We start from the raw sequence: 12,678 nt of genomic DNA, 5'->3' as shown, positions 1-12,678 counted from the left end.
CTGCCAGGAGCTGCAGCATCCAAGCAACTATGCAACTTGCAACCACGCGTGGAATGTGCTGCAAATATGGCAAATCTACTATGGAAATTTTGAATGTTTGCCTGCATTACATGTTTGCCAAATTTGGCGTTGATTACTGCTGCTTTGCCCATTTCAAGGAATTCAATTTGCCAAGGGAAAGGTAAGAAACTAGTTACATTGGAATCTATCTAAAATAATTAATTCAATTGCTAAGGAGACTTTAATATTGTCCACATAACATATATGTACAAAAGTTTTTTTATAATTCTAAAATATTATTCTGTTAACTTGCAGTTTATTTTTGAAATTTAAATAAATAGCTATGTTATATTAACAGATGTGCAAAATATTTTAAAGAATTTCATTTAAACATTTTTAACAAATTTCTAATTAGATAATTGACCTATTTATTACGCCTTAATATTTGCACAACTGTTCTGCGAATTGTAACTGATGATTTCATATTGCAGCTGTTTTCCAACAAGCGTAACAAATCAAAGTTTCAAGTAACATTTGCAGACGAAGAAGAAGAAGTAGCCTCAAAGCAAAGCAAAAGCCTTCAGACCAGTCGAAAATATGAACGTGAGCTCATAAAATAACGATGAACCCTCGACCAGACAACGAAGACTTCAGTCTGTTGGGAACCCGCACATGGTCGGTGTTTGTTTACATTTTATATATGTATATATATATGCATATATATATGTACATATACATTGTAAATAAAAAATATATATATATGTATAACTGTAACTGCATACTTATGTATCTGTATCTGCAAAGATGTCCAAAAAGCGGTTCTGTAAAGTATTTGCAAATACTTATTATATTTATATACCAGTTATTAGCCAAGCCAGTAAATAAAATGCAAAAATAAATATATAAGTTTTGCGGAAATTAAAATAAAGTTATGCCTGCTTGTTGTAAACAGAGACGATCAGGAAAAAACTCGTCAAAATAACGACAACAAAATATAAATTAAAAGTAAAATAAAAACATTGTTTTTTACAGCAAGTACGAATGTTAATAAAACCACATTTTAATCATGTATTATGAAAGTCGCTGCTTTGTGGGAAAACATATTGTGTTGTGTTATATGACATACTTAAAATAAAAACATTTAAAAAAACAGCAGGGTAAGCAGCTGCAATGAAACAATATACCCCACGAATACAATGCAATGAAGCACTGTCAAATGTTTGTCTTTGTGAACAATTTTTAGCCAAGGTCAAATTTTTTGAATTTGATATTTGTCAATTAAATAAACAAATGAATTCTGCATTATCTGAATATTTTCAAATAATATTAATACGTGAGAGCCGTGAATTTAATAACTGAAGATGGACAATCAAAAGCAGGAATTTCAATTGAAATGATTGCTTAGAACATTTGTTCAATAATATTTATGAGAAATCAAAATGCTTGTGTATCAATTAACATTTATGCCCTCAATTAAATATGTGTCTTTTTTAAGTAGTAAAATTGTTAATAAAATGATTAATTTTGTGTTAAAGTGTTTTGCAGTTGTTATTGCTAAATGGGAATGTTGAGCTATGTTATTGCATTAATTGCTCATGTTGTTGAGCTTATCTATTGCAGCCACCAAGTTAAAGTGGGTCAAAGATTTAAATAGGGTTCAAATCCCTACAGCAACCCATCAAATTGTGGGGCAGCTTCAACATGTGTGTGCTTCTAATAATAAAAATTAAATTGGCCCATTAAAAACCAGATGAAAACCGAGACGAACTGAGTTGAGACAACGGCATCATTCAATTTTATTGTGAATTTTCGCTGCATTCGGTGGCATTAATAGTGGGCCTTGTGGTGCTTTTCATCATCGTCATGAGTATTGACAGCATCATAAAAGATACCCCACACTCCTTTTGTTTTTTTTTTTCATACTTAGAGGGTATTGTTATCAGACTGTTAGATAAAAGTGACACATTTACGAGAATACTCCACGATTGGGTGATGGAGAATGGGAATGGGATTGAAATGGAATTGGAACTGTTATGTTTAACAAATGAATACGAGTATTATGGAAAGGGGTCGAAACACTTGTTGTGAGATTTATGCTTGTGGTCTGTGGGGTGTTTTTTTTGTTGGGAATTAATAGCAAAATGTGAACAAAAAACAACAAATCAAAAAATAGAGATAAAAGACATAAAAAGTGTAAACGTACTTTGAGCGTGTTGGTTATTAGAATCTGAGCTACAACTGAAACTGAACTGGTCTGTAAAATAAATAAAAAAAAGGATAAAAAGGAAACAAATTGATAAGAATAAGTGGTAAATTCACTGCAATAGTTCTAATTAAATACGTGTTTAAAAGTAACTAAATTTAGTAATAGTAAAAAAATAAATTGATATGAGAACATTCTGACAGATGTGTTAGCCAGCTGTCAAACTCTTTTTCATCAATAAAAATGCGAGTTCATGTTGTTGAAAGAACTCCAATTTCGATTGAATTTGCTTCAATAACAGCTACTTCAAATGATTGTTGACATCATCAATGTGTCCAGGAATTTTGTGGTGTGGCAAGCGGAAATCGAAATTGGGCACAGCCGACCCCAAATACATTTTTGAGCTGGGGTGTCGATAGACGATTTCGTGGTTAATCAGTTTGAAAAAAAGTTCTTTAAATAAAAGTGGAAGCATGTGTAGACGGTATAGTAAAGCTCGATAAACTTTGAGAGTGAGAGGACTTTAAGTAAATTCCAGATGGCGCCTCGATTATATGCATGTTTATGAGGCATGTGGCAAAGATTTGAGTCATGTCCTCGCCCTAATTAACCGACTGACAACAAAGACATTTGGGATGGAATGTGCACAAAGAGAGATAAGCCGAAAGCTGCCATAATAACAATGACTAACAACTGTAAAAGATAAAAAAATCACACACAGACAGAGTGGGAGATACACACACATATCCCGATACTGAGATGAAGATGTGCGACAATGTAAATTCAGTTGCGATACAACAAAAAACAAGACGTTTGAGTTAAGAAAACATAAAGGAAAAGGAGTCCCAGTCCCAGTCTGGGTCTGAGTCTCTGTCTGAGTTTCAGTTACAGTCAGAGTGCCTCAGGATGACAGGGCAACAAGCAAATAAAGCGACAACTTTAACAAATACTCGCACTCGTACTCGTACTCACACTCATATTCGCAGTCACACTCGCATTCGCACTACAGCTGGCATCCATAAGATGCGCATTCCCTTGCCCACTTAAGCCACTAAATCTGAGCAAGAGCCCAAGAAAAAAGTAAGATGAATTCAATAAAATGTAAAGTAAATAATAATAAACGACCTTCGCTCGTTGCCACCAAGAATTTCGCCCTTAGCCATTTGACAGCCAAGCGTGGGATATTAAAAATGTAGTCGGACAGAGTTCGAGCAGTGAATCTTGAGTTCATTCATTTTTCTTGATCTGCATATTTACTAAACAAGTAGACAAGTCGTTGTCGTGTAATTAAAAGATAAACCTCAAGTAACTATTGTTATCAAGCCAATTGATACAGGTCAACGAATGGAAGTAAAATAAAAACAACAGACACTCTTTACCAATAATATATAACTTTGTTTAGGCTCTACTTGATTGCTTAGAGTTAACTACTATTGACCAACATTTGTTAAACATTTCAAATAAGAAAAGTCAATGTCTGTATGCATATAAAATAAGTTAAATATAAATGCAAGAATAAATAAATATTTGTATACTTAAATATTGTTATCATTTCGTTTATTTTATTAAATTTTTGGCACATGCAGCAAAAATGATAGCTTAACGCCGTCGCCATATAGTTTCCCAACCCCACAGCAATAACAGCAACAACAGCAACCGTAGCAACAATAACAATATGTGAATAACTGAAAACACTCGTATATTTAGTCTAGATAAAGTATCGAATACCGAATTTTAAACGAAATTCACCGCACAATGCGCACAAAATGCAATAACAAAAGAGAGCAAAATATTTCAAATAATAAGTCAAATAAAAGACAAAAAGAATCAAGTGAAAAAAAGAAGATGGGGCGCATAATTTTAAACGTGACGGTTTCAAAGAATTTCATTTCATTTATCACACAACATTTTTGCCAAGCTGCCGACGACGTCGCCGTTGACGTTGACGTTGACAAAAATTACTCGTATTATTATAAATTCGACCTTATTACTCTTGTTACTTTCGTTTGTTCTACAACAGTTTTTCGCGCTTTTCGAATATTCTACTTCTGATTTTTTTATTCGAGTTGTTGTTGATGTTGTCGTTTTTTTTTTGGCATTATATTTCACTTCTGGGTAAAACGAATGGGCCTCAGATTGATGGCTCAAAGCATAACTCGAGCACAATTTCATTGCAATTATTTTATATAAATTTCAACAATTTTGCATTGCATTTAATTTTAGCAATCAATACATTTTTTTTTGTTAGATCCTGGCACTTTTTACTTGCACATATCTGACGGATGCAAATGTATCTTTTTCGCCGGCTGATCGCGTTCTGCGCGCGCGCTCTGTTTCAACAAGAAAAAACGCAACCAACTTACGCGCCGACGTCTCGTAAACTGACCCAACAACAAAGCCGGCAGTCGCATGCGTTAACAACAGCACAGCCAACGTCGACGTCGACGCTGGCAGCGACGCTGACAGAGCTGTTGCTGCAGCCAATTTGCGCTCAACTCCAACAACTAACGAAACTTGTTCTCCCCAAAGTCCATAAAGACACCGCTACACTCACTTATACTCTCACATTCATACTCACACTCACAACACTCACTGGGGTACTCACTATACACTCACGCATGGCTGAGAACTTGTTGCTCTCGTTTTGAGTTTTGTTTATGCCAAACAATTGTTTATATTCATATGTAAATGCATAAATGTACATGTGTTTGTCTCTTGTATCTTTGTATCTTTGTATCTCAGTATCTTTTTTTTTGTAAACTCTATTTTTCGATTGTTTTACCCCCGACTTTCGTGTTTCTCTGAGCTTCTAGCTCATTAAGTGGTTGTCGTATGGTGAGTATGTTGAGTGGTGAGTGCTGAGTGTTGAGTGGTTTGTCTACCGGCCAATTGAGTGCCACTCATGAGTGTTGTTGTTATACTCGTAACATTTCAATGAGCTTTACGATTTGCCTTGTTTATTGCCACAGTTTCTTGCTTTTCTTCCCATTTTTTTTGTTTTTGCTTTGCTTTTTTTTTTGTGGCTTTATTCGATTGGATTTATAAATGCATTTGAATGGCCTGTTTGTCGTTTTGCTTTGTATTTCCCGCATTTCTATTGTTTTTATTTGATTTTTATGGCATTTAACACGCATATTTTTGCGCGCGCCTTTTTTTCTCTCAATGATTTGAGTCTTATGAGTCACGGACGGGTTGTGGATCATTTATGGAGAACTGTAGGATTTATTACCCTCGAATTTATGTTTATAAACAGCCAAAATAAAGGCAATAAAAAGGTTGTGTGATTTTTTGAAGATGTGTGATCAGATGTGAAAGATAAGTACTAGAAAAGTCATTGAAAGAAATTCTATTTTGAAAGAAAGAGACTGGATAAAAAAGTAAGACTGCCGAGTATGTGACATTTTACAATAAGTTGAAATGGATAATGTAAAAACATGAATTTGTTATGCTTTCATTTTGAGATATTACATTTTTATATTATTTTTTTTTTGAGCTTAAGAAAGAATTATTTATATTCTAGTTTTATTTGCAAATCACTTGCAAATCAAAAGAAAGGTCAATTGTTGCACATGCCACAAACAGCCGCAAGCAAACATCTTATCTGGCTTTTGCAGTTCTCAAAACAAGAAATATCTCATCGTCTCTGCGTCTATGTTCTTCCTGTTCCACTCACGTGTCAACTCGCATCATTTTTTCCATTTATTAACGGAAAAACAATGAGAAAAAGCCACACACACACACAAACTTTGTGACAAACACATGCTCATATGCCAATGTCTTCTGTCAACTGTCATCTTCATTGAAGTCTTCATAAATCGGCAGAAGAATTCAAAGAGTCGAAATGCAAAATGCTTTTGCTATTTGTGCCGTTTGCTGACAAAGTGTGAAAAATGCTAGCAACGAGTTTTCTATTTTCTATAATTTTAGTCACAGGCAGTTTATCTCTCTCTCTCTCTCTCTCTTTCTCTCTTTTTCTCTCTAAGTGAATTTGGCTTACACATTTGTACCGCCGGCAAAGGACGTGGCAAAAAAATGATTTTTATTAACTGCAGACGCGACACCGTGGACAAACAGACTTTGGACTGAGATCTGGCAGCAACTCCATGGACGAAAAATACTTTTTCTTGTGACGCTGGAAAATCTATTTCGAGCGCATAATTTTTCACGCTGCCACCTTATGAGACAGATATTTTTGTTGGTCCTCTTCAGCTTCTTATTCGCTCTCCATATGCTTTTAGATGCTTATTCATACATACTATATATCTTAACCAAAGGCGATTTGTCGTCGTCTGCGATGCCAAAAGCATCTTTGACTTTAGTTTTCCCACTATTGTTGTTGCTGTTGTCTGGAGTTTGTCGGATTTCCTGCATTTGTAAATTGCATTTCGGTCTGTGACTCGTTTAGAAATTTCATTGAGCCATTTGCAAGTGGCGTATGCCTTAAAATAGTATTAAGTTGAAATCGTTTCTCGGTCTGTGTACAATTGCATCTTAAAATGCATTTTACTAATATACATATTTTTTTTTAATTATTACAATAATGAAAAGTGTAACTAATTAACTGTTATGTAATTAGAAATAATACTTTTAGTAGAGCTTTGAAACATTAAACTATCATGAGCTGCAGTTACAAATAATTAACTATGATTTGAACCCGTAGCCTCGCTGTTAATTTTTATCAACACTCATCACTGGAAAAGGACACTCATCTGGCAAAGTGGTCAAGTCGATTATTTAACTATTTCATGGCATACATTCGTATTTTTATTGTTTTTAAAATGTTTGCTTCAAAAATAACGAGAATGTCGCAAAAAGGCCAAGCAAATATTTATGAATAGCCCCCAACTTCAATTGGCTTAAAAGGGTGAAATTGTAAATTGTAAATGTGGCGCTGCACACAAAATGGCGCCGCCAGGCAAAAAAATTTACAAAAAAAAAAAAAAAAAAATAACAGCAAAAATGAATTGGTCCGATCGAATGCTGTGAATGCTATGAAAGTGTGTGTGCTGTGTGTGTGTGTGTGTGTGTGCATTGTCAATATAACTGAACACGTTTGACAATTATACACGGTTACATTTCGTGGCATATTGAAGCACTTTCGCAAACATCAACGGCAACAAAAACAAACTGAAGCTGATACAAAAAGTCAACGACAACAAGCGCAATATGTGGTCTTCAATTGATACCGATTGGGTGGAGTTAAAGGGGGGATGAAAGGGTTGTAGGGACTTCTGCAGCTGAGAGCAAAGTAATCGACGGGTGCAGCTCACGGAAAACCAAAGCCAAAGCCAAAGCCAAGCCATTTTAGCGTGACAATCAAATGATTTCCCAAGCGGTATAAATGAAAAATATTTTTCATTTTTTCAATCTTCTTTTTTTTTTCAATGCTCTTTTTTGACATTTTTCTGAGAGCATTCCGCAATTTGTGTTCAATGTTTTCAAACATTTAATGGCGCGGCATATGACAAAGTATCGCTTAATATCGCATATAAATCATTTGCTGTATTTGTTTACAATTAATTAAAAGCAGCAAAAGATCAGCCAAAACGAGAAAAATTACGACAAAGTAAAGGAAAGAGAAAAATGTTATGCAAATATTTTTGATGTTGAAATATTGCTAGCTGTTGTTTGATTTTCGTTTATGAATTTATTTTTATTGAGTTTAATAATTGTTGTTGCTGTGAACGCTCAAGGGAAATGCTCAAAATGCACATCACAAAATTAAACGTTTTTTGACATGCAATATTTTTCATAAGTTTCCATTTCGTTGCGAGAATTTCAATAAATTTTTTATATGGTTTGTGCCTCGGCTACGAGTGGATGCTGAGTGTGTTGAAAAAAGAGTTGCATACTTTTCGGGTTGCTTAAAAAAACTTTGCTTATGTTGCATGCAAAATGAATTCGACGAAATTTAGAATTGTTATTAGACTTGAATTTTGAATTTATTACCATAAATCGCAAAAGGCAAACATGAAAACGACCAACATATTTTACACTGCGTATGAGTGATTTATTGAACGTTAAAAATAAAAACGAAATTGATTCTATGGCGTCTGGCCGTGCATAAATAAACTAAACTGCAGTCGGGGCCTTGAAGCGCTTGCTCTTCCAACAAACCACATTTTTCACAAGCCCAACAATGCAGCAACAACAACAACAACAAGTAGAATCACATTGGCTAAGTGAACTCAAGGACAATGCTGACAAGCTGCAAGCTGCATGCTGCATGCTGCAAACTTGGTCAGGCAAGAGCAGCAACAACAACTGACACATTGGCCAAGCTCAGTGGTCATAAGGGGTTAAATGAGTTGCTTGGGCGTGTGTCTGTGTGTTTGTGTGTTTGTTACTGTACTCGCATGCCGTCAATATCGACCACATGTGGTTAAATTATGGCAAGCAGCGCATTGTGCACAGCTCCAGTCCATGCTCCTCCCGCTGGCTTTTGCAATTTCTATGCGTTTTATCCACATTTATTTGTGTTATTTTTAGAGTTGTACGGAAAATCAATGGAACATATTTTATAGCGTTAAGCAATTGCTTTTGCGTTGGTTCCAACAGCCGATTTTGAAAGCTTTTAAGTGGGTTAAATGGTCGCATTGTGTTGTCGGAGCTGCATCGGGCTAAGTGGCAATTGAATGCGATGCTTTGAAGCGTGTCCAGGTTACACAGAAGCTGTTGTTGTTGTAGCTTTAATCTTCGTAATACTTGAAATTCCCGCTTATTTGCCCAATGAGCCAGAAGTAGTTGTGTTGTGTGCGTTACAAAAGCTCTTACCATGGTCAACTTTGGGTTAATCCTTAGTGTGTGCACTTTCATTACCATGCGCTCTTCGCTTGCGGTTTTTACATACAAAGTATCCTCAAGAGCATTTAAGTTTGGTGTGAAATGGATGTGGTATTTTGCATCATCTCAGGTCTGGTTGTTGAAACGGCGGAGGAGAGCTGTTATAGCATTATGGAGTACTAATTGACGTCGGTACGTTGCATTTACATGCCACATTTTGAGGCAAACCATTGACTCAAGCTCATAATATTCTGCATTAATAATATTATAATATTCTATAATTACCAAATACTGTCGCAACGAAATATCAATAACACTTCTGTTTTCTGCTGTCATTGCTTATCTTTCGATTTTTTCCTCACATGTTTTTTTAATGAGAAAATATGTGTTGACTATTATTTGGCAGCTCGGAAAATTATATTAAAAGTTCTTACAATTTCATTTGCATTTTACAATTCTCAAGCGAATTTAATACCATTATCTGCTTGACAGTGTTTGCCGCATGAAAAGCAGCTGCCACAAGCAGCGTTCCGTCTGTTCCGTCATTAACAGACAGCATGCAAAAATTGTTTTCTTTTTTTTTCAGTATTTTTGTGTGTATTTCTCGCTAACACCTTAAGCGATTCACATGGCGTATGCGTAATAAGCAAATGCAACTTTAATATGCAATTTAATTAAGAGTTTCAACTTTTATTTAATTAATAGCAATAGCAGACAGAAGGGGAACGAACATTTGTGTGGTCAATTAACCACAGTGCACGCTGTGGCTTAGAATCAGCTTCTTCTTCGTCTCCTGATCTGGTCAGCTGTGGACAAAGTTTGTCCCATGGCAAGCCAGGCTAGTAGGAGTAGAATATGTGCCAGCCATTTAGAGACTTCATTTAAACGAAAAACGAAGGCAACCGCAGTATAGAGCGCTCCATTTAACTCGCACACTGAAACTTTCATTTGCGATACTCCATTTTTGTGTCGGGTTTCGTGGTAATTGTTTTAAGTTGCATTTATTTAAACTTTTTACGTTCACCTCACCCTCTTTTCCATTTTCTCTCTCTCTCTCTCTCTCTCTCTCTTTCTCTTTCTCTTTTAAAACGCCCCCGCTTGGCAGTCGGTTAACTTTGCTCCAGCTCTTGTTGAGCAAACTTTTTTAATTCTATTTAATTTTTTGCTCTTGCCTCTGCCGTTGCACATTGTTAATTTTGTTAAAGTTTTTCTTATCAGTTTTTATTGTCGTCGCTGCCACAACCTGCGTGGCAAGCAAATTTTAATACTCGCACTACAATCGCTTATCATAATAAAAATTGAGAGAAAAGCCTCGTATTTTCCAGCAATATCAAGATAGTTGCCACAACTTGCGCAACAAAGTTGCATCGAATATTTATACTATAGCAAAGATGACGGCAAAGTACTTGAAGTGTTATAAAATGCATAAATGTTTTTATTATTTTAAATAAATAACTAAGTTTTAACTTAAATTGTGCCTTTTGATAATTTAAATTTGCATGGACGATTTATTTACACAACTTCTCGAATGCTCGTGTAATTATCTATACTTTGACCTAATAAAATCAAAATGACTCCCTATTGGAAAAATATATATATATATATACATTTTGCATAAATAAATCAAACAAAGAATGTTATCAAAATTGCATAATACAAAGAGAATCATAAGGCAGACAGATTTTAAATAATAAATTGACACAAAATTGTTGTTGGATTCATATATGGTTGCTTTTTAATAAATTTATGTACTAAGTATATATGGATTAGCTTCCACATCAATGTAGCATTAGCAATGAGTTTAGATACATTAAACCCTCAATCTTGACGCATATTTGGGGCAACTTTCTTTTTGCACTCAAGTGTCATATTTATGCGTACTTTGTTGCAAATACACATTTATGTATATATATTTCCAAGTTGTTGTTGTTGCTTCCACATGCTGCATATTGTTTGGTTTTATGGTATTGCCTTTTGCCTCTTTTGCCGTTTGCTTTGTATTGATTTTCGCTTGGTTTAATCCCAGTTGCCTAAAAGAATGCTATGCTTGTCTCTACACTCAACGAGTTATACATATGTATGTGTTGTGTGTGAGTGTGTGTGTGTGTCCATTGTTTGCACACTCTGTGACATTTTTATGCGGCCAAACTTTGTTGCACCAAATTTACGGTGCGTATGAGTAACGACAGCAGTTGCCATCAGTCCGTCACATTTGTGGCAAATATTTTGTTGTTATTCCCGCTGGTGTTGCCATTGTTGTTGTTATTGTTGCTGCTGTTGTTTTGCAAACCAAACGACATGCGTCGTAAAAAGCACACTTGCATTTATTAGCCATCAGGCAAAAAACCCACAAACCAAATCCAAACAAAAACCCCAACCAATCAAACTGTCAAGTAACCCAGAATTTCTACGGGAGGTGGGGTATTTTCAACATTTTCTGTTATTTTTCTTTGTTTTTGTAGTGTAATTGAATAATAAATATATTGCTTATGTTGATGAGTTTCTTGTGTGAATACATGAATATTTAAGAAATAGCAAATGCAATATTAAAATCAAATTCAAAAATGTGTTTTAATTGGTGCCCATTTGCCTTACGCTCATCTTTCCATCTCCTTCCCTATCCCACTCTCTCACTCTACATCGCGGAAATTCAGGAAATTATTTCAGCTCCTAATGACGCTGCCATTCAAAGGCCTCCTCACAATTTCAACTCTGATTTGATTTCCTCTACAAATTGCTTGCTCAAAAAGTTTGCGTACACTTTCACAGTTTACATACAAAAAAAAGAGGAAATATAATTGCACACACACACGAACATTCAGACACCTACACACACACACACACACACACACACACACTTACAGAAGAAGAGAACCCTCGAAAAGAATAAAAGTTGAGAGCTCGACTCGAACACGAGCTAAAACAAATTGGAGGCCATAAAAATTACAAGAGTAACAAGGTGACTCCAAGGCGGCCCTTGTAAGTCAATTCAAAAAAATGTCCCCCCAAAGAAAATTCACCCGCAAGTCATAAGAAAATTATGAAAATGTAGCAGTAGGAAATGATGAAGTAACTTAGGTTATGGTCGTGGTTCAAGAGATGAAGGGACTGAGTGACTTACCGTCATGTATTCATCCAAACGATGCTTCCAATTGTCAGATCTATCGATTAGATTGTTCCATTGCTCGGAAAGTTTTCCAACCTCCCGCCGTATGCTGCGTGTCAGTTCACGGCTCTGCTCCTCGGCGGACATGTAACGTGAGTCGGAATCGTGGGCGGCTGCAAAAAGGAAAACATGACGAAAAAAATTAGATAAAAATCGGCAGGTACAACAGAAAGAGAGATGAAGTGAGAGGAAGGCAGATAATATTTGAGATAGGGGAAAAACAATTGCCAAGCTCCACTTGGAGGTGCCTGTGATGGCACGTACCTTTATGAATTAGAGATGATATTATGGCTCCTAATGTCTACCGACAGCGATGATTATGCCGACGATGGTGTGAGGGTGGGTGAGCGAGGGAAACTTTGATTATGCTGATTGCGAACAGTGATTAAATTTGCAATAAACTGATCTGAGCTTTGTCCTAAGTGTCGAACAATTTGGCGAGAATGACAGCTACGCTCAAGGGACAACTCGGCGATAATTTCTGATGCTATGGAAATCAAATGAATATCCGAAAATTATGGATTAG

The 12,678-nt window shown here is 35.7% G+C and overlaps 1 protein-coding gene across 15 annotated transcripts in view; it reads right to left on the bottom strand.

Moving 5' to 3' along the window:
* Window positions 1-12,678, bottom strand: part of LOC117791057 (dystrophin) — a 159,994-nt gene that overhangs the window by 26,489 nt on the left and 120,827 nt on the right. For 7 of the 15 annotated variants that reach the window (XM_034630687.1, XM_034630694.1, XM_034630689.1 and 4 more), the window contains 2 exons: window positions 12,108-12,265; window positions 2,204-2,254 (listed from right to left, as the gene is read on the bottom strand). In XM_034630687.1, the coding sequence (XP_034486578.1) occupies window positions 2,204-2,254; window positions 12,108-12,265 (209 nt within the window). Of the gene's footprint in view, window positions 1-2,203; window positions 2,255-4,186; window positions 4,409-4,436; window positions 4,454-12,107; window positions 12,266-12,678 lie in introns of those variants that run through there. The other 8 variants (XM_034630702.1, XM_034630696.1, XM_034630688.1 and 5 more) reach the window with 4 other exon arrangements.

The sequence above is a fragment of the Drosophila innubila genome (assembly GCF_004354385.1).
Source record: "Drosophila innubila isolate TH190305 chromosome 3R unlocalized genomic scaffold, UK_Dinn_1.0 2_E_3R, whole genome shotgun sequence".
NCBI lineage: Eukaryota > Metazoa > Arthropoda > Insecta > Diptera > Drosophilidae > Drosophila > Drosophila innubila.
Note: the sequence above shows the minus strand (reverse complement) of the source record. Positions and strands in the feature narration are given on the sequence as shown.